The 21,294-nt window shown below is 39.1% G+C and overlaps 1 protein-coding gene across 6 annotated transcripts; it reads left to right on the top strand.

Moving 5' to 3' along the window:
- Window positions 1–1,235: 1,235 nt before the first annotated feature.
- Window positions 1,236–20,149, top strand: LOC146319947 (glycerol-3-phosphate acyltransferase 4). 6 transcript variants are annotated; one of them, XM_084728063.1, is made up of 14 exons: window positions 1,236–1,491; window positions 3,541–3,906; window positions 3,992–4,185; window positions 8,967–9,036; window positions 9,135–9,435; window positions 11,105–11,179; window positions 11,849–11,938; window positions 14,634–14,727; window positions 14,873–14,988; window positions 15,179–15,234; window positions 15,337–15,422; window positions 15,553–15,681; window positions 16,688–16,767; window positions 18,716–20,149. In XM_084728063.1, exons 3-14 carry the CDS (start codon window positions 4,018–4,020, stop codon window positions 18,822–18,824), a joined length of 1,374 nt encoding a protein of 457 aa, XP_084584189.1. In that variant the 5' UTR covers window positions 1,236–1,491; window positions 3,541–3,906; window positions 3,992–4,017; the 3' UTR covers window positions 18,825–20,149. The 6 variants fall into 6 exon arrangements, with proteins under 6 accessions (XP_084584189.1, XP_084584184.1, XP_084584188.1 ...); XM_084728062.1 differs by adding an exon at window positions 3,381–3,422 and having other exon boundaries at window positions 1,343–1,491; window positions 3,541–4,185; XM_084728061.1 differs by adding an exon at window positions 1,606–1,734 and having other exon boundaries at window positions 1,350–1,491; window positions 3,541–4,185.
- Window positions 20,150–21,294: the final 1,145 nt, after the last annotated feature.

Below are 21,294 nucleotides of genomic sequence, written 5' to 3'. Positions count from 1 at the left end.
CTTTCACCACTTAGCAGCACTACTGTGGCAAAGCACTGTTGTCTGCAGTCATATTTTACTCAAGCAAAGTTCTTAAGTGCACATTTGAGGTACTTATACTTTACTTGATTATTTACATTTTATGCATCTTTATGCTTCTATTCCTCTGCATCTTGGTTAAGTTAATATTGTACTTTTTACTCCACTACATTTGTCTGACAGCTTTAGTTACTCATTACTTTTCATATGACAGTTTTTCATACCTTTCCTGTCCAGTGAAAACCATGTATCTCCATATTTGGTGATTGTGACTTTGACTGATAGATTGAAGGGCTGTTTTCTTCAGCACATGAAAAGTTGATTTGGGGCTCTCACAGGACAGCAACGCCACAATTACATGATGATCTAATAGGATCTGATGTATTGCTGCAGATTAAAATAGCCAGCAATATATAAAATAGTTCAAATGAGGTGAAAGGCCTTTTGTTTGTGCTGAACAAAAAATTACATTTTAAAAAGTGTTTTCAGTCTTATTCTTTCATTTCAATGCACCTACTGCAGCTTAATGTCTACTTATACCAGTGTTGGTGTGTAGTTAACTACACTTAAATTTCAGTAGCTTTTCCAGTACTTAACTACTTTGGGTAATGTAGTTTAGTTTAGCTAATTACAAACTACATATTCACTGTATTTTCACAACATTTTTGCCATGCATAAATTAATATTTTGACATAAATTAATATTATAGTTTTGTTCTTATTAGTAAAAATATATTGATTATATTATTAATTAGTGCATATATATATATATATATATATATGTTTGTTATATCAAAAGATGACTTCTGTATTCAAGCTGTCTGTAAGTTATGTGGGAAGATGTAAAAAAAAAAAAGTTACAATTGCCCCCAGTCTCCCCTATTATGTGCAACCAATATGCTAGACACTTTAGATATGTGGCCTTTCCTTTTAAAAATTTAAACGTGTTATTTCCCAATGATGCATTCATTGGGCTACTGTGGCATATTCTGTGTTATCATCTGTCCCCCTTCATTTATTTATTGTATTTTTTTTATTTTTTCCTTCATTTATTATTTTTATTATTTTTATCATAATTGAATTCCCTGGTACTTGTTCCCTCTGTTGTTCCTCAAAATTGCTTAATTTTTCAAATGTTACTGCTGTTATCAATAAAGTTCTTTTTTCTGTGATGTCACGTGCTCGCCCGCGTATCAAAACATTGCTCTCTGGCGCCTCTAGTGGTCAAATGTGTTTAGACACCGGTCAGTGCAGCACCTCATGTTGGCCAGCAGGTGTCAGTGCAGAGCCGTGTGTGTTGTGCCGTGTGGGTCCGGCTGAGAGCTGCTCGTTTTAAATACGTAGCAGCATCGAGCCGCCCGTTGTCTGCCCATGTTGTCCGCCGGGTGGAGTTTGGCTTACAGTCCCCGAGACAAAGACATCTGAGTGAGCGGAGGAACCTACTGTACCGGCGCAGGAAACAACGTGACTGAAGGTTGGTTAACTATTAATTCCGTTAACTTACACGCACGTTTAAACTGTCTGTGAGGAGAAAAAGCCTCTAAGTTCACGGAACATAACCGAGCTGAGAATAAAACGATTGGCTCAGCAGTTCATGAAACACCCGGACGGACGGACGGACGGACGGAGCTGAGGTGGAGCACGCCAGGAGACAAAATGTAGCATAACCGTTAGTTAGCTCGGAGGCTACAAGCTAACTTTATACTAAATCATCCGTGTGAGTACACGAGTCTTCTTCACTCTCTCACGACCCACCGCTAGCTTAGGTCGTGCTCTTAATTGATTACATCTGTGTGGATGAGAGGCTGCTAAATTATCCCAGTAAGCCTCGTCTGTTAACTGTTTGTGGTGATGATTCAGGCCAGCTAACCCAGTGTGGTTCAGTTCCTCGGGATGGAGCCTCTCTTCAGCTAGCCGTCCTGCTGCATCATCAGAGGGGATGAGGAGGACAGAGGGCCTCTATCCTTATCTCTGCGCTGGGGATGATAACAGCAGCGCTGTGGACTTATGTGCCTCCTCTGTGAAAAGAGAAACATGACCATAAATCAACCTTTCCTCAAAATTAGTTTAATTCGTTTCTGTTCAGTATAGACGGATGCTAGTATCAACTAAAGGGGATGGTGCCACTAGGACACGTTTCCTGTCTTGCATTATTTACTCTGGGGAGGTTGGTGGTGGCTCAATTTTGCAGACTTTCTGTGCAGTCATGTTTGGCTTTGTTTAGCACATTTCTTGTCTCATTTATTTGCATATACACTTGCACAAAACTAGTGCGCTTTAAAAATCTGCACTTTAACTTTTTGTTTTTACTTGCATAAACTGCCCCTTGTGTGTCTCACATGCGATTTTGTAACTGGACACAGAAGAAACTTATGTATGCATACACACTATAATTAAGCTAGGGTTGCAAATTTCAAACACTTCCCTTAATCGATAACTGGCTAAATTAACGACTCAATCAAAGCTTTATTTACACAGCAGCATATTGCATATTCTCAGAGATAAAAGTGTACATATTGAAGACATTTGCACATCAGATCACATGCAGAACAAGCTCATAAAAATAACCCGTTTTATTTCAGATCTTTAATTGATGGATGAAATTTTACTTGATCGATCTAGTTCTTAATGATTGATTAATTGATCATCGTTTAATCACTATCATCCTTAAGTTCAACACTTTAGAAGTAAGTTATGCATAAACATGTTGATTAGTGCACCGTTATTTATGCACTTTTGAGCTGGGTTGTTTGTTGGACTTATTCATGCTTGGCATTTGGATTTGTTTCTGTTTTTCCTTTTTCTGTTTTGGTTTTTGGTCTTTTATGCATACAACGTGATGTATAGTGTTTTTGTTTTTTTTCCGTGTTTTATGAGCTCTTGCACCCCCATTTCCAACGTAGTACCGACAGCAAATGGCACATAAATTGACTCTGACTCTTACACTCTCCTGACACCCCCCATGTGTTGTGTCCCTTTTTCAGGACAAACTCAGTTAAAGAGCTTTGGGTTATGAACAAAACATGACATTTGAAGACATCATCTTGTGTTTTGGGAAAGATTCTCAAAATAATTTTTGGCAGATGAAGTGACAATTAAAATCATCGTGAGTTGCAGTATTATAAAGACCAGTTATAGGCAGGGTGGAAAATTTTCTGCATTTTCCTTACCTGGTAGTTGAAAATGTTAGCAATCAGTTAATTAGTAATACAATACAAAATGCAAGTTTTTGTCTCTTTCAATTTTTTGTTTTTTCCCCTCTCATTTGAAGTTTTAAAGTTTTGCTATTGAACAAATGCTTCCACCAGCCAAAACAATGTCATATTAGTCTGAAAAAAACTCAACAGCAGTGTCTCTTTCCAGAAACCATGACCTGATTACTGAAGATAATCCACAGACCTTGTTGTGAGCAGTATTTTGACTTTTAACTGTCCCTTTAAATTACATTGGATGTACTTGGGTCATAGAGGATGTATTATTGTAACATGGCTCATCCTGACTGTTTGTTTGTACATCTTTGCAGATCCGTGTGACACTGAGCTGCAGAGCCCCTGGATGTGCCCCAGACAAGAGAACCACCTGCTGTGCTGAGTTGTTTTTGTTTCATTGTTTACATCTCTGTCACCAGCGGGGGAGGCGTTGTTCAAATAGCAAAGGACATCTGCAGCACTGACCTGCCGTTATTTCATCACTTTAAAGATTTAACCTTCCTTTTCCTGGAATTGAAATCAACTTTTACCAGATTGATGGTGGAAATCATGAAATTCACTGATATTGCCCATGAGGGCAACCTCAAGATGGTCACTTGTACTTGTATTGATTCTCTGTTCAGTGTGAGAAGAAACTCCATTCCCTAGTGATCTTCATGAAGGCCTTTTTCTGACAAAAGGTAAGGGCCACTTGGGGCCAGGAGGTGGAGGACTGTACCTCCCGCTGCCATTTGCTCTGCCCACTGATATCAACTATTTAATTAGAGTTCGTCACTCTCCAAGACTTCAAGATGGAGCTCTTCTTCAACCCTTTTGACAACTTGGTGTGTATCCTGCTGGGCATCTCCTTCACCGTGTGGTTCACCCTGCTGCTGGTCTTCATCATCGTGCCTGCCATCTTTGGGGTGTCGTTTGGCATCAGACGTCTTTACATGAAAACCTTGTTAAAGATCTTTGAGGTAAGAGCTTTCTGCATAATGACCCACTATGTTGTTCATTTGAGAAAAATTTTGAAACGTAAAATGTAAAATGCAGTTTAAAGGAGCAATATGTAGCAGTTGTGTTTGCAAAATGAGCACAGCTGTCCAGAAAGCACATTGGAGTAACAGACTGTATGTTAAATTGGTTGAATCCCTATTTAGTATATTATCTATGGTTAAAGTGAGCACCAAGATGTGTGCAACAGATTTTCGTCATAAGTGATTATTTTGGATTGAAGCTGAGTGGAATCACTGCATACGCACCCAGTATAAAAGTATGTCTGGAGGTGTGTTGCTATTCTTGCAGTGTAATTGCTCGTCTCTTGCTCTTGCCAAACATCCTGTTATTGAACAAACTAAAGTTTGTAAAAGTTGTTGGATCTGTTCTTCAAGGACAGTCTTTATTTGCTCTGGCTCTGCTTTTTTTCCACCCTCCCAATCATCATAAGTCATTTTGCTTCTGAAAAGCAGTTGCTAATATTGAATAGAACAACAATTAATTGAAATTTTATTGAAATCGCAATATGGCCAAGTAAAGATCCAAACTGTACAAGCTGCAATTTTTTCATAGGACAAAATGTGACAAAACAGCATTATAATGAAGTAGTGTAGTGCTGCAGATCCCCAACAAATGTCACATGATCGATTTTGATAGATTTTCCAGTGAAAATGAAAATTTGTGGTGCAGACGTGTGGCATTTGCTTCCTGTATTAATTTGGTAGCTTTGTTCTGATTAAGGACACGTTGAATTAGCATGGGAACGAGTAAGTCAACTCAAACAGGTAGAAAGTGACAGACTCTTACACTTCTCTCACTTTTGGAGATGAAGCAAGCAAGATGATTCCTTTGCTTCGCTTATTATTGACCTGGAAAAGTCCTGGAAAAGCATGCTGATGGAGTGCACTGCCTTTCTGAATGCAGCCCTCGCCCCAATCCTTTAATCTCTTCTATCTGATATTTTTGATGCTGCAGTTCTGGTCAATTCAATTAGAAATTCGCTGGCCTCACATGCTCACCTCAGGGCATTGGTCATGTGCAGGCTTTACGCTCGTCTCCGGTCTCGCATCCAGCCAGTCGCTATTGTGTTCACTGGCTAATACAGATTAACATCACAGCCACAGGGCTCTTTCTCTCTGATTATGTAACAGGAGAAACTGTGGCACAGACCTTGTCAGTAACTGTCTTCTGTGACGTGGCTCCAACAGCGTGGAATATTGCTTGCTGACTTGTAGTTTCCACTTTCTAGAAATTAGTTTGAATCACCAGCGAGGACATTAAAGCATAATTGTGCAGTGAAGCTTATTTCAAGATGCCCTTATTTACCATTTAATGGTCTCCTCTCCTCCTGTTTGACTCCAGACACAGACACAGTTATTGAGTTTCTCTTCTTCTGCTATCTCTGGTGTATCTTCCCCAGTAAAGCTGTCATCACTTTCCAGCATGCACCTCTGAGAGCAGATCTTGCGCCAGAAATAAATGGACTAGAGGGAGAAATGAGAGATGTTCTTAGCTCCTGATTCCAGCACCAACCAATAGATTTAGAGAAAAGGTCAAAGGACAGATGGAGGACAGACTTCGAAGCTGAAGTGATGTTTTCTGGTCTGTACTGTTTGTCTCATTGCTTGCAAATCTCCATTTCAGGCTGATGAAGAAAAGTTAAACGTCTGTCATGGGTATATGATTAAGTGTTAAAAGAGCAATAAGCAGTATTTGTACACCCAAAAATGAGTTCTGCAGTCCAAATAGCATTGGAGCCATAGACTCTTAGACTAAATTACTCCTTTTGCAAACATTCGGCATCAATTAGAGCTCTTAATAACATGAATCGGGTGAAAAATAACATAAGTTCTAAGAAAAGAAATATCAAAGGAGAATAGCACTGCTGTAGCACTGCTGTTGAAGAAGCCAGTATTTAAACTTGGCATCAGTTTCATGTATCATCATATGTAGGGTCATTTTACTATTTACTACATTAAAATATATTTTAGATTCCTCCTTTAAATCTGTTTGCATCAGTTCAACACAAGGCCTGCAGTTGCATTTCGTTTGTGCAACCAGTTACTCAAAGATGGCTTGTATTGCTTTAAGCCCATCAGTGTGACAAAAATCACTTTTCTGCTCACTTAAGTGAAAGATATTTGCGCTGTAATCCCACACCTGTCAGACGTCAGGGATAAATAAGTAAAAACCTCCTCTTTGACATGCAGCTCTGGAGCTGCATGCATGGCATGTTTGCACCTCCTCCTCTTTCCACCCAAAGGTTGGTGACTCAGTAACGGGCTGCAACTTGTCACAACACGATTTAAAGGTCCCTTTCAAAGCAAGCAAAAATAATGCTAGATCCAGGTCTGGATAAGTTTGGAAGACGAGAGGACAGCATGGAAAAATATTTGTTTCCAGACTACTGCCCCTATTAAAATCTAAAATTTAGTCATCCATGATCAAATTAGTGAAAATAATACAGAAATTGCTGTTCTATCTTTGAATTACATATACCTAGCATCACAAATAGACAAATACTAAGCTTGTTTAAACATTTGAGTTACGCAGTGATGTAGCACTTCTAATAAAATAAAAATAAAAACAGGATAAGATAAAATGAAAATTAAAACTGCAGGATAAAACAAGATAGAAGAACCATTAATTAGAAACACTTAGGGGAAAGCAACTATAAAAAGATGTGTCCTAAGATTTTGTTTGAAAGTCTGATTTGGAGCCCCTAAACCCTCAGTAGACTGATTTAGAGTTGGTCAGACATTTTTTCTCAGCTTTTGCTTCAATGACAAGAACCTCAATTTTGCTGTTATTTAGTTAGGATTCATCCACAGACTTATGTCAGGCGTACATGCAACAAGTCACTGATAAAACTGTGGTTATTTGAGTTTACAGCGATTTATTTAGCTGCGTTACATCTGCGGAAATTGATGCTGTGGTTTCTAATAATGTTGCAGAGTGGTAACTTGTATAGACTGAATTGAATTTGGCCTAAAAGCGGGACACCACATGTCAGTTTTTATCAAGTAGTGTGGTCATCCAGGGCCAAAATATCAAACTCATTTTCAGTTCTTATTTATGAGCTTCAGCACTTAGCTACAATCTGCTGGCAGTTATTTGGCAACATAATAACATACATAGTCGGATTTACAATTATGTTAACAGTTAGTTTAAAACTATATTTACATAATAAACATCGAGCTGTTGAGACTCAAATATGGTCTGAAAAAATCGACAGAGAAGTCTTAAAGTGTGGAATTTTGAAATGAAAAATGCCCTGCAACCTTCAAATAATCTGCTTTAAGTTGGCTGTCATTTATCATGTAGCTCTTAAACATAACCAGTCTTTGAAAGTTTTGCCAAAGTCATAAAACATGTTTATCTTCAGTTAATGAAAATAAGTTTAAACCCCTGAATCAGACATTTTAAAATTTTGAGTGTTTTCCAGCGTCTCCTGCAAACAACATCACTGTTGCCCAACATTCTCAGAAGTGCTTCAGGCAAATTCCAGTGTTTTTTTTTTTGTTTTTTTGCATACATTAACATACATGCCTACCATTCCTGTGTCTGATTATACTTAGTCACATTAGTTGGGCTGTCAGTTTATTCCCTATCATTGATTGATGCAGACAAACCTGGAAATTAAAAAGTGCTGTAACCTGAGACTGTTGGCAAAGTGAAACATGTCCAGTACAATCATTCCTGATCTTTCCTGCTCGTCTTCCAGCAGGAACAGCGTGTCCTTTTCCTGCCTCTTCCTGAACACAAACCATTTGTTTTCCCCTCAGCATACAGAGTGCACACAGAGTTCTTCATATTGAAGCAGGACAAGTGGGCTTTACAGTGTTTGAGTCATGCGTGTGGTAACTTCCAAGAATTCAAGATCTTCTTTCTTTAACTTCATTGAAGTTTCAGACACAGACAACATTAACAACCACACTCAGAATAGAGAGATGACCAGCAGAAAGCATGAGCAGTAAGCAGCTGTGACTCTGATCAGAATGAGCGATTTATGTGTGCTTCTGTGTTGACTGATGTTCTTGAATGACTGTAGAAAGTGAGACTGGCAGCAGTTTGCTAGTAGTGACAGCTGGTTGCAGCAGACATGTTTTGCATGTTCTTGCCAGGACTCCTTCTTCTAAATGTTTTATGACTGCGTTTCAGCCTCATTTAAAGACATCACCTTGAAGTTTGAAAATATTCTCTGACATTTTATAGACATTTCAGCCTTAAATTAAACATCACAATTAACTTAAGTCTTTGTTATTTTATAACCACTAATAAATAAAACAGTTTTTAATGGGGTAAAAATTGATAAAAAACAAATGAACTCTCCATTTGACATTTTTTAATAACCTATTTTTAAGAAAGACCAAGATAATTTAGTCACTTTAGTTTGAATTTAACCACCAGTAGGTAACAAACTTAAGAGTCATGCATGTGACTCATAACAAGCTCTGTTACCAAGGGATATGGTAGGATGCTTATGAGCCAGGGCATGTTTGTTATGTGCTCAAAATAGTTGGCGATTAATTTAATAATCGATCCCTGGTCATGATGATGTGATATTTGTTGGGGTCTGTACCAAAAATATATGTTCTTACATTAGGAGAACAAGATTAAAGTTCAAGGCTTCTCTGCAGCACCACAGAACTTTTTCACACATGATCAAAAACTGCAGCTTCTACAATTTGAAGTTTGATTTAAATTAATTGTGCAGCCCTGTGTGGGTATTTTTTCATGCATTTCGTTCTTTTTCTTGCAGTGGGCCACACTGAGGATAGAGAGAGGAGCAAAAGAAAAGAATCATCCCCTGTACAAACCCTACTCAAATGGTAAGATGTTGTGTCAGTGTGTTTTCCTGCATGTTCAGTTGGTGCATTTCTCCAAGAGGCGAGTGTTGCTGACATCCCGTCTCTCTGGACCGCTCCAGCTATCATTGCCAAGGAGCCCACCTCTTTGGAGGAGGAGATCAAGGAGATCCGGCGGAGTGGGAGCAACAGAGACCTGGACTCAGCCCCCGAGTTTGAGATGTCGGACATCTTCTATTTCGCCCGGCGAGGAGTGGAGAGCATCATGGATGACGAGGTGACCAAGCGGTTCACTGCGGAGGAGCTGGAGTCCTGGAATCTGCTCACCCGCAGCAACAACAACTTCCACTACATCAGCTTGAGACTGACCGTCCTATGGGGGCTGGGCCTGCTGATCCGCTACGGCTTCCTGCTACCGCTCAGGTATTAACTGTACCTCCAACACGGAGCTTGTTTGATACTACAAGAAGAACCAGTTCCACACAAGCTTTTGAGACCTGTAGACGGCCTATAACGGATATTTAACCCCTCAATCAGAATATATAATACCCAAACTTGATTTTGACACTGGCACTGGTACAAGTATTACAATGTCAGCAATTTAAAGCTGCTATCCATAAAACATGGCTATTGAATACTGCAGCAGCACCAAATGTGTGTCTTCTGAATCAATTTGTGTAGTTTTTTTGCATTAAACTAAGTTCTCCTTTTGGATTTGACTAACGAACTTCAGGGTTATCACCTGTTCATCCTGGCAGGTATCTTTGTCCAGAGCGTCTGGAAACACAAAGCCTGATCGGCCACATACCAATTACCTCTGTACAGTCAGAGGGGCTGGAGGCAGTATGCATTAGATGATGAGTTTTTCATTCCTTCCTGACATTTTACTGGAGTTTACAGTATTGTGGCAACGTGTTTTGTGTAAAACTGCTCAACTCAACTGTACATGGTATTGTACTTGCCCGGGGTGAGTGGGCAAACCTTATTGTTGAACCTGGTCAATCAGCCACATTGCATCTCCATTAACTAAAATCAAGGGTTTAATTTTTCCTTTAATACGATGGCAGCATTTATGACATACATTCTGCTGTAAAGGTCTCAAAAATGTCAAGCTTTTTGGATGCACTATTAAGAATTTAAGCCCTTAATTTACACTGTCTCATGACGGTGATCAACATTTAAAAACCTGCTTAGATGGAGTTAGCCACCCATGTGATCCTGACATGTCCCTGTTTTTGCTGGCTTGACCTACAGTATGCAAACTTGAAATCAGTTTGATCATAAGATATTATGTTGTGGTGAATCGACATGGGAAAGTGGTGTGATTATATAAGCATAAAATATTGTCAAGAAATATCAAACATATGGTTTTATTAGATAAGTGTTAAAAACTAATAGATTTGGACACCCTGCATGAGGTTTGAGACTCACATTAAATGTTGGCACATGCAGTGAGTTAAAGAGGGAGATCCTCATTCAGGGTCAGCTTAGACAGACACAGGGACAGTGACTCAGTTCTAAGCCTGGCTGGCTCATTTCCAACTGCCAGTGGGGAGACGAATCAGGCCACCGCGACAAAGACAGACACACATCATTCTAGTTTCCCATCCAGCTAATAGATTCTCTCATTCAGTACTTGTCCAGTTGAATATCGGCCGACCGGCTCACTTGCACAAAACTGTCACCTTTCTAGCATTTGTCTAATCCTCACACAATTTAATCAGCACCTTCTCCAACCCCTGGATGATTAGTTCATCCAGATTAAGTCGGCCTGTTGGCCATCTTAGCCACTGCCTAATATGCCCTCCTGCAGGTGCTGGAGTTTATTATCAGTGACACAGGAGAGCATGGTTACTTTTAATTGATAACGAAGATCCTTCTCTCTTGGATAACATTACTCATGACCTTTACGTGTTATTTGAGCAGTTACTCTTCTCAGTGAAAGCTTGTAGCACACACACACATTTATGGCTAAGGTTCACATTCCTTTATTTAAATGCCAGTAAAAACATTAATCAGTAAACATTGAAACCTTCCTTCCTGTTTTACATACATCTGGTTTATGTGTAACCTACATGCATGTCTCTGTCAGGGTAACGCTTGCCTTCACTGGTGTGGGCCTCCTCGTCTTCCTCACCTCTGTTGTCGGGCTGCTGCCAAATGGAAGGTAAGACTGACGACAAGCTGGTCTGTTTGCATTTATCAAAAATATCAGCTCAGATCCCTGAACGCTAAGGCTGCATGATTAATCAAAATTGTAATATCCAAATCACAGGAGTTTTTTTTGATAAAGGAAAAATGTGTGACAAAACAGCATTACAGTGAAGTACTATAGTGCTGCAGAGATGCCCTGACTTACAAGAAAACACAAGGAAACATGCTTGTTTAGTACAGACCCCAACAAATCACCTCCTTTGAATTATAAGATTCTGATATTTTTGTCAGAATGATATTCACATATTCTCATTTTGTGACCACTTTTTAAAATTTGTTTTTTTTCACTTGTATGCAATTTACAAATTGTCAGGATTTTGATATTGTACATTGAGAAATGAAAGAAGAACGAACCTGTTCCACATATCGGTTTGAAGATATCAGAAAACTACTCAGAACACAGATAGGACCTTCTGATTCAAGGGGAAATTGCAACTGTGATGCAAAAATGATCATTCCTGCTAATTGTGAATCATATTGCAATATCTGTTGAAATAATCATAATATGATTTGTTTTAGATATTTTTAAACATTTTGTGCAGCCTTACTGGACACGATCATCTTCAATTAGTCGTCTTGACACACAAAGTAAATCATGCTGTTCTATGCTTCTCTTTTCTAGGATGAAAAACTTTCTCAGTGAGAAAGTCCATTTGATGTGCTACAGAATATGTGTCAGAGCTCTGACTGCCATTATCACCTACCATGACAGGTAAAGCACCTACGCTTTTGTGCCACACCTCTGTTATTTATGTGACTAATGACGTTAATTGAACATGAACGGGGTGGAAAATTAGTCGCAGTTAAACTCTGGTAAACTATGTCTTTGTTAGGGTTAGGTATGTGGCTGGTAGATTTTTGACATAAAATAATGATTTACTACTGAGTTGCTGGTAAATGTTGACATTTTAAAAGGTCATAGGTAGAAGAGCACACTTCACACAGAAACAGTTGACTTTTGGTGAAATGTTTACAGTCCCTATCAGATAAGGACAGGATGTGTGAAAGAGAAGATGAAGCACATGAGGTGAAGTTAGTTCAGGCTCTGAAAGACTGTATGCAAATGCTTTAGACACTCAGGTATAATCTAATTACTTCAGATGAACAGGACGCAGTAAGTGTGTCAACCGAAATAACGGATGCAAAACAATAATTCATAAAAGACTCATAGCAGTCAGACTGGTTTCCACTGCATGCGCTGACAGATGGGACACAAACAAACACAAACACTTTGACATTACACACAGTGCTTTCCACAGTGGAAAGGATGCTCATTTTGACATAATTCAAAACACTGCATGTTTTTAGGGAAAGCATATCATTGCTGCAGGTATTTTTTATAAACTTGAAGGTTACTTGTGTATATTTTAATGTTAATATTTTTAACATGCTCATTTTGGCTAAGAACATGCAACTTTTTCTTCCTTACATGGTGGTCGCCATTGACTTGGTTTTGTTACTTAGAGTGTTGGCTCCTTATCATTCCCACCAGCTGTGTGCTAACAATGCTGCTCCAGTGTTCCTGTGCAGTTTCTCAACCTCTAGGTCAATTTCTCAGTTTCTGTTCTGCTTTTGTGCACCGTGCTTTGACAGCCTATCTCAGGTTCTCACTGAAAATATTAATAGTTGTGATATATTACAGTTGTTTGTTTCATATTACGTAATAAATGATTGCATCTAGCCACACGTCTAACTGAAAGTTAAGCATCATGAAGTAGCGTGGGGTCATGGGAGTTGTTGTCTTCGCTGTTAAACAAACACCCTAGCTGATGAAATCTATCTGACATGACTCAGGCAGACATTGTGTTTCTGGTTGAGGTAATATTTAACTTTTATTCACGTTGCGTTTAGTCATGTGCCAACTTCTCTCTCCAGTCTCTGATGTATCCTGGTCCCATGTTTTCCTAGAAGTTATAGCAACTAGCCAGCAGGAAATGCACTGTTACCTTTTCTCCACTTTTTAACATTGTTGGAAATATTCAAATCAAAATAATATATAACATAGGTCAAGCATTTTGTGAAATTTTAATGCCAAAAATGCTACATACTATAGCTTTGAGTTTTATACAAGTTGACAAACATTTAAAGAGATAGCATTTTACAACTAATTGCTTTCCAGATGTCATAAAATTAAGCTGAAGTTTAGAGAGGACTATAACATAAAAAAACCCCAAGTCACTCAAAGTGCTGCTCCTCTCTTTACACGGTCCCGTTCTTCTTCATTCTCAAACCTGATCCGCCGCAGACCTCTCACCATAAACATGAGAGGGGGTCTGTGTGAGATTATATAATGACTGATGAGTTATCTTTAGAGAACAGAAACCAGGGTGTGCTAGCAGTTGAAATGTGAGAACCCTGAGTGCAAGAATGAAAAGGAAGATGCCCGAGGCTAGACCGTGTCTGCATTTGTATGCATTGCAGCAGGCATACTGAATGAGCCTAGGTGAAGCACAAAACCGCTGTCTTCTACACAAAACCAAGGCACGCTCAATCAAGCTACAGTAATGTTTTAAACATCAAACACAATGCTGCGACCTGATGAATTCACATCGGTAACAACTGGATGTGAGTAGTCAGAGTTTTGTTCTAAGTGAGGCTTATTTCTGTTGGCATATTGCAAAGTAAGAGGAACATAAAACTGTCGACAGCTTTTATATACAGGATGGCACATGCAACAGGATGTGGAGGAGGAAGTTGATGCTTCTTTTGCCTATCAGTTAGTGTGTAACAGCTGTTGTTGTTCGGTAAACTGCAGTGCAGGCATGACTGAATTTAAAATCAAACCGCTTTAATGTCATGTGAGTTTGAGTTTAAGGGACGTTGTGATGTTTGTTTGTCTTATCTGACTGGAAGTTTGATTAATTATTTGCTCCAGATTTTAGTGAGGGACACACATCAAAATTTTCTCATTTAATCTTTAAAATTATTTTGGGGGACAAAACACATTGATATAGACAAAGTACTCAGAGGTGAGACAAAGATCTGTATCATTTCTTGTGACTTCCTGACTTCTGCCATCAAGGCCTGGCCTGTTGTGGCATGTATTCCTCTCTAGTCTGGAGCTAAAAATACACAAGTGACATAGGAAGTGTTGCGCTCTCTGTTTAGGATAGCAACTCTATCTTTGGAAACCTTGGTATGTTCAGGTCCTGCGTGCTCCGTGGGTCAAACCTTTGACATATCCACCATGGGCTTTGTTTCTTCCAGGAAGACTGGGAGAGGCAGTGACCCAAAGTGTATTCAAATTTCTGTGAAGAATGACATTACACGACGTCAAATAGTGTACTAAAACTGTATCTTGACACTTGCTGCGATCACCCTAAACATTGTTTCTGTTCTCGATAATAAGAACTTCCAGGAATTGCTTTCATGACAGATTAACAGTCTTCCTGTCTCCACTTTTCCAGTGAGAATAAACCCAAGAATGGAGGAATTTGTGTCGCCAACCACACCTCGCCCATAGATGTTATCATCTTGGCCAGTGACGGCTGCTACGCTATGGTAAGTATACTGCTGCCCATCATCGAGCTACAAAAACATTGACACTGGACACTCTTTCCATGACAGCTGCTTGTCTGTTGAAATTACATTTCTCCCACAAATAGATTTGTTGCTATTTGTATATTTGTTTGTTGTGTTGCTTCAGGTTGGCCAAATTCACGGCGGCCTGATGGGGGTCATTCAGAGATCGATGGTCAAGGCCTGCCCACACATTTGGTTCGAACGCTCAGAAGTCAAAGACAGACATCTAGTGGCCAAAAGGTAGAATTACAACCTTTGTTTTTATTCAGCTTTGGTTATTGTATACAGTTTCTCTCTCAGACTATAAGACATTTCATTGATATCCAGTTACAGTGGATGCAAAGTAAAATTTTATATTGAATTTGAGTGTCAGTTTTAACATGATAATTTTGTATCTAAAGAAATAATTGTCATACTTCTTGTATTGCAGATTGAGTGACCATGTAGAAGATAAATCTAAACTTCCCATTCTTATTTTCCCTGAAGGTGAGCTTGTCCAAAAATCTCCTAAAGATATGATCACACTACAGCAAGCAATTTTTAAAAAAGCCCCTTAAGTCTAAATTTATTTTTACTCTAAATCCCCAGGTACCTGCATTAACAACACATCAGTTATGATGTTTAAGAAGGGCAGTTTTGAGATTGGTGCCACAGTCTACCCTGTTGCCATTAAGGTGAAAGTGATGTCTTCTTTTTTCTTTAACTATTTTCATTTATGTTTGTGTAACCTTTTTTTTTAACCAACAGTTTATTTTAAATAATTCATATGTTGATCACTCATTCTGGTGTGTTCGGTCCTCACAGTATGATCCCCGATTTGGAGACGCCTTCTGGAATAGCAGCAAGTTTGGAATGGTCAATTACCTGTTACGTATGATGAGCAGCTGGGCCATCGTCTGCAGCGTGTGGTATCTTCCTCCCATGTCTAGAGAAGTAAGACTCTGTGGTTAATTCAAGGCTTTTATAAGCTGATTGTTTCATTCATCAACCCTTAAATCTGACCCTTCTGAAAACCACAGGCAAACAGCAACTGCCCAATCATAGCCTAGTAACTGTAACTAGGCACCGCAGGCCTGTTAAGCTTTGTATTTCTCTACAGGTTTAAGCTGTGCTCAGAAAAGAGTAATGAGTTTAGAGGGTGGTGTCTTTTCTGTACTCTTTCAGAAACATAAAACAAAAGAATAAAAGTGGGAGGAATGGATTAAACTTTGTCATAATCTGCTCTGATGTACGCTGCAAACATAAACATGTCCAGCTAACTAGCTTACTACCCACAGTGTCAGGTACCACAGTGTCTTTCAAACTTGTTGCTTATTCTTCATCTCCACAAATAATTTTGTCTTGTAAAAGTGGAGCACACTGTTTTAAAATATAAACAATGAAGCATAGTCGAAATCTTAACCTCCATGTTTCTTCATTTTAAAGTGTGTCTGAAGGAAACATTATCAAGTCAGCTGGAGACGGACTTCTCAGCTGACTGAAGGAGTTTAAGCTTTAGCACTTGTTTACATTAGCTAGCTACACTTAGAAAGCCTGTTAGCAAGAGCAGTCATTTTATGGCTCTGTGCTAGATATGAGAAGCTGCTTTTATTTACTTCTCTGCGGAATCGAAGACCTTGTGTTTCTAAAATTACTGCCAGTTTCAGTGTTAAATCTGCCACAGTTATCAGTGTAAACATGGAAATGGAAAGCTTGACAAGCATGGCAACTGTAACTAAGGAGGCTGTGGCTCAGCGAAGGGTCAATTCAATGAGAACTTGTTCAGGTTAGCCCTTGTTCACAACATACAGATAAAATCTGAGTGCAAACAAAATATGATAATACGCACTGTGCTCCATATTTGAACAAAGCTTTTATAGTTGATAATAGCAATGCTTTTAATTATTTTTTACAACCACTCATTTGTAAGTGTTATATTCATGTGCATTCTCTCCAACAGGAAGGCGAGGATGCTGTACAGTTTGCCAATCGTGTAAAGGCAGCCATAGCCAGGCAAGGTGGACTGGTCGACCTCCTGTGGTGAGATAACACACATTCACCTCGATGCTTTCGAACACTTTCACACACAAACCGTATGAATGATGAGGAATAATGAACGTGCTTCAACACACGGGTGACCAACATTCATACCAGACTGCTGTCATGGGTTAATTTTTCACTACAGGTGTTTTGACATGGTGTTGCAGGAAAAGTGCAGATGTAATTGTTAACATCAGTAACTTCATTGAGTTTAGGTGATTTAGGCAAATGGTCCCTGGTATCATGTTTGCTCACTCACTGCAACTGCTTATTTGGCTACAACAGAACTGTTTTCCACCTGTGCTTCTCCTGCTATGACAAGTTAAAATCCCTGCCATGAAAAAGGTCAACACCCCGTTGTTACTGAAACGTTAGTCCCATAACATCACTGCTAAATGCCAGAAATATACCAGATTTGTTTACTATACAGAGAGGTAGAAATGGTCACTGCAGTAGTTAGACTGGAGTGTCTTGCAACTTCATGTCATTACTTTTTTTCTTTTTTTTCTTTTTTTTTAGTGTGCTGTTGTACGTGTTGGCTTACTGGCCCCTGAATCAATCAGCACCCTTGTTAAGATTATCGGTCACACCTGTGCTTTTTCTGCAGTAACAAGTCAAAAATGAGGCAAAGACACAGATTCTGTTCAGTCCAACTCCACCAACTGCAGCGTCTTAAATGACCACCGAGACCACCGTGCTTTAGCCACAAACAGTAGAACAACTTATTCACACCACAAATGTCCAAACACTAGAACGCCAGTCATGTGATGTTTAAAGAGATTGTTCTTGTGGCTAATTAATGATACTTAATTGCAATTCAGCTAAAGTAATTACCCAGCTGGTTACTAGCTCAACTTGTTTCTTCATTTTAGACATTGAGTCTTTTGATGCAGAAAGCAGTTTAGGTGATGGGGAGCAAAGCTTGCACTGTAATGTTGCAACCTTCTTGATGTGTGAAGGTAAAGTGTCTTATATTCCCATGCCAAAAACACGTCCCTGACAGCGTGCTGGCTGTGCGTCTCTTCTCGCGTGGTGTGTGGCAGGTGCATGTTGCTGCACTTAAAAAAATATATATTTTTATTGGAAATGCATGCCTCATTTTTAGAGCAAATAAAAAAAATGATGATAATAAAGTAATCCCTTCAATGCCATTACTTCTAGTATTCTGTTACTCCTCAGCCCTGGGTTTGTCACTATTGAACTTTACTACCATCTGCTGGATTTGAAGATGTATGACATTTATACTGCCAAGGCCAAATGCCCTATCTTGCAATGCAAATGAAAGTGAAAAATAATTTGTGCGTGTCCGCCCCCTGATTCAAATCTGATCCAAAATTTAATAGGTTCTTCTTTGGCCAATGCTACACCCTTCCAAGTTTCATGAAACTCAAGCCAGTAGTTTTTCTTTAATGCAGCAGACAAACAGACAAACAACACAGAAAACATAACCTCCTTGGCAGAATTAATAAACACTACGAAGTTGGTGTCAAATAAAAGATTGTCAAATTGGATTGGACTGTGGTGCGCTAATCAGTTCAAGTAAATTTTAAGGAACTAAAGTCAAAATTCTCTTGTTCCACATCCCTAAATCTTTAATATTTTCTCATTTCTTTACTCTTATATGACTGTTAATTAAATATATTTGGCCTGTGGGCAAAACAAGACATTGAAAGATGTCATGGTGGGCTTTGGGAAACACCGATCAACATTTTTCACCATTTTCTGACATATAGACCAAACAACTAATAGATTTATTGTGAAAATAAACAATAGATTAATCGACTATGAAAATAAAGGTCAGTTTCAGCTCTATATGTTGCATATCAAGTCTATTGCAGCATCATAAACAACAAGTTTGTGATGAAGTGTATTTGGTCAGCATTTCTTGCTATAATTGTCCTCTTCATATTTGTTGTGACTCATTTCAAACTCTTTTTTTTTTTTTCAGGGACGGAGGATTGAAGAGAGGAAAGGTAAAAGATACCTTTAAAGAAGAGCAGCAGAAGCTGTACAGTAAAATGCTGGTGGGCACCCAAGAGGACCGCAGTCGCTCCTGAAGGACCTGTGTGGAGGTGGACTGGCTCAGAAACCCACTCGGGCACCTCTGACTAAATATGCAGTCAGCAGGGCTCTGTTCTTCTCTATTGGAGCTCCCGGACTGGAAAATTCCCTCTCTGATGTCAACAGTACTCCATTTGGCTTCCTCGGTCACTGCCTCAGCTTGGCATGTTCAGTTTGCGTCGCTGTTTCGAGTCATTCTGAGTCTGCTGCCCTTTGTCGGAAAGGCTCTACTGAAGCCTTACTTGCGTTAGAATGACAGCAAGGTGCGTACAGTACAGGAACATCGTCTTCCTTATGGTGACACTCTTTTGAGGGAAAACTTGTAATATTATCTGTATTGAGTTCCTGTCTTTGTTTGATAGTTTCAACTCTTTAATTTTCATTTTACTGTCATGTTTGTATCACAATGTTTTAAACTTACAGACCTGATTATACCTGGGATGTAGATGAGAGTTATTGTAGATAAAAAAAAAACTAGTTTGTTCTAATGCTAAAACCTGTGACTGAGTTGGGGTTTTGCATGACTGGTTTGTGTCCAAGATAAAGGGCACGACGCCAGAATTTTGTTACATTTCAGATATTTTTATGGGCTTTTTCCAAGAGAAAAAAAACTTGTATTTTAAGCTTTGTGTTTTACATTAAGACTTGTATCAACACGTGGTCACTATAGGAGTTACATTGCAGGCGAGCCCTTGATATGTTGTCTGTTTCTGTGTTTTAGTTTCCATGGAATGTGTAAATCTTCACATTATGAAGTGGAAATTGTGCACCCACAGTTACTCAGATGGAGGTTTATGGATCGAGGCAGATATTCCGGTTCCAGCTAATAATGCAGCATAACTGGAGTAAAAGGGTTTTATAATGGTCCATTCATTAAGAATTAATTTGAGATGCTTTTAGCATTGTCCCATGGCACATTTAGTGACGCAGGATAATGACCACAACAACTGACTCAAACATCATTATAATGACAATTAGCTGATACACATTCATACTAACACACTTCCTAACAGGCCTCATGTTTTCATTGGCTTCCTGCTTGTGCAGTGACCATTTTGCCTAATTTATTTTAAGTGAACTCTGAAAGCTATTGTCTTTAACCCCCACCCACCCCCCCTTTATCAACAATCTTTCTCCCACTTGGCAGCCTCCTCAAGGAGGTTTCAAGGAGACACAGAGTGCAGCTGTAGTCTGGACTCCCTGTTAGGTCGGAGCTGACCCCGGTGAGGGTCTCATCACTTTAGTTTGCTGTTATCAGGGATAGTCATTTAGACCGTGTCAAATCTATTCATCAAAATAAATGTTCAAGAATGTGACTCTACCTTTGACTTTGAGGATTTTTTTTTTTCTCTGCAAGAAGGGATTATAAACATGTTCTTACAGAAGGTTATGAAACAAGAAGCCCCACAACATGAGTGCAGGTGAATGTGGAGATGAAGTACAGTACAGAGGAACACCGTCCCAAATAAATCTGAAAAAGAAAGGAATTTTTTTTTTTTAAAAAAAGGAGAAAAATTAATTCGGCCGGGACACAGTTTCACCACACTCGACATGCTGCTTTCAGCTCTGCATCACTGCCTGCCGTTATGAATCCAGATTTAATGTATTCAGCGTTATATTTCCTCACCACACATTTTGGAGCTTTTACTGGCACCGTGTTGTCTCTCACATCACTTCTTTGTTTCAAAATCAGTTCCATGTAACGTTGGCTAGCTAATGGTGGCAAAATACACCTGATTATGTGTCATGGTGATATTCAAATGGCACTGGTCATCGAAATTCGTTTAATTTGATATTTATTTCTGTAAAATCTTGAGTACATGTAAAAATAAAAATAACTAGCTTTGTAAATAACCCGAATGAACCTAACCATTTGGCAGTACTGCTGTTTCCAGGGCCCAAAATATGGGGCTCTGAGGCCCCCCAGTGGGCCACAGCCCAGTGGTTTGTACACCTATGCACATATACAAGCATTCATCCTCTCATTCAATGTTTTCTCTTTCTGCACATTGTAAATTAATACCGAAGACATCAAAACTGTAGATATGGAATAAGGTAGTGAGCCAAAAATGGGAAAACATGGCAAAATGTTTATAATATCTATTAAAATATATTTTGAATTCTTAATAAGCAAAAAACACTCTTGCACACTGTCTTCTGCACTTGCAATCAAAGATTTGATCAAAATGAGACATTTAAAAAAAACAGCCACAGCAACAACTAAAAAGTTTACCTCCAAGGTTACGCGTAAATAAACAGATTCAAGTTGCAGTGTGTCCCATTGCTAAATATTTAGCATTAAAGTGATAGTTGTGATTTTTTTTTGAAGTGGGCTCTTACGAGGCACTTGCAGTAGATGGTGGTCAGCACGTTCCCAGTTTGGAGAAGCAGCAGGCGGACTGGTGTACCGCCGTGAGGAGGGTCAGCAGGGAAAAAAAAATCACCACTTTACCTCACTGTCGACCT

The sequence above is a fragment of the Lutjanus erythropterus genome, chromosome 10, assembly GCF_056507025.1.
Source record: "Lutjanus erythropterus isolate fLutEry1 chromosome 10, fLutEry1.hap2, whole genome shotgun sequence".
NCBI classification, from domain to species: domain Eukaryota; kingdom Metazoa; phylum Chordata; class Actinopteri; order Lutjaniformes; family Lutjanidae; genus Lutjanus; species Lutjanus erythropterus.
Note: the sequence above shows the minus strand (reverse complement) of the source record. Positions and strands in the feature narration are given on the sequence as shown.

Bases quoted from the DNA above. Each gene is read 5' to 3' on its own strand.
- LOC146319947 (XM_084728063.1), top strand. From the start codon at position 4,018: ATGGAGCTCTTCTTCAACCCTTTTGACAACTTGGTGTGTATCCTGCTG. The intron at 9,037-9,134 runs GTAAGATGTTGT...GGACCGCTCCAG, and splicing joins GTACAAACCCTACTCAAATG to CTATCATTGCCAAGGAGCCC. The intron at 11,180-11,848 runs GTAAGACTGACG...TCTCTTTTCTAG, and splicing joins GGGCTGCTGCCAAATGGAAG to GATGAAAAACTTTCTCAGTG.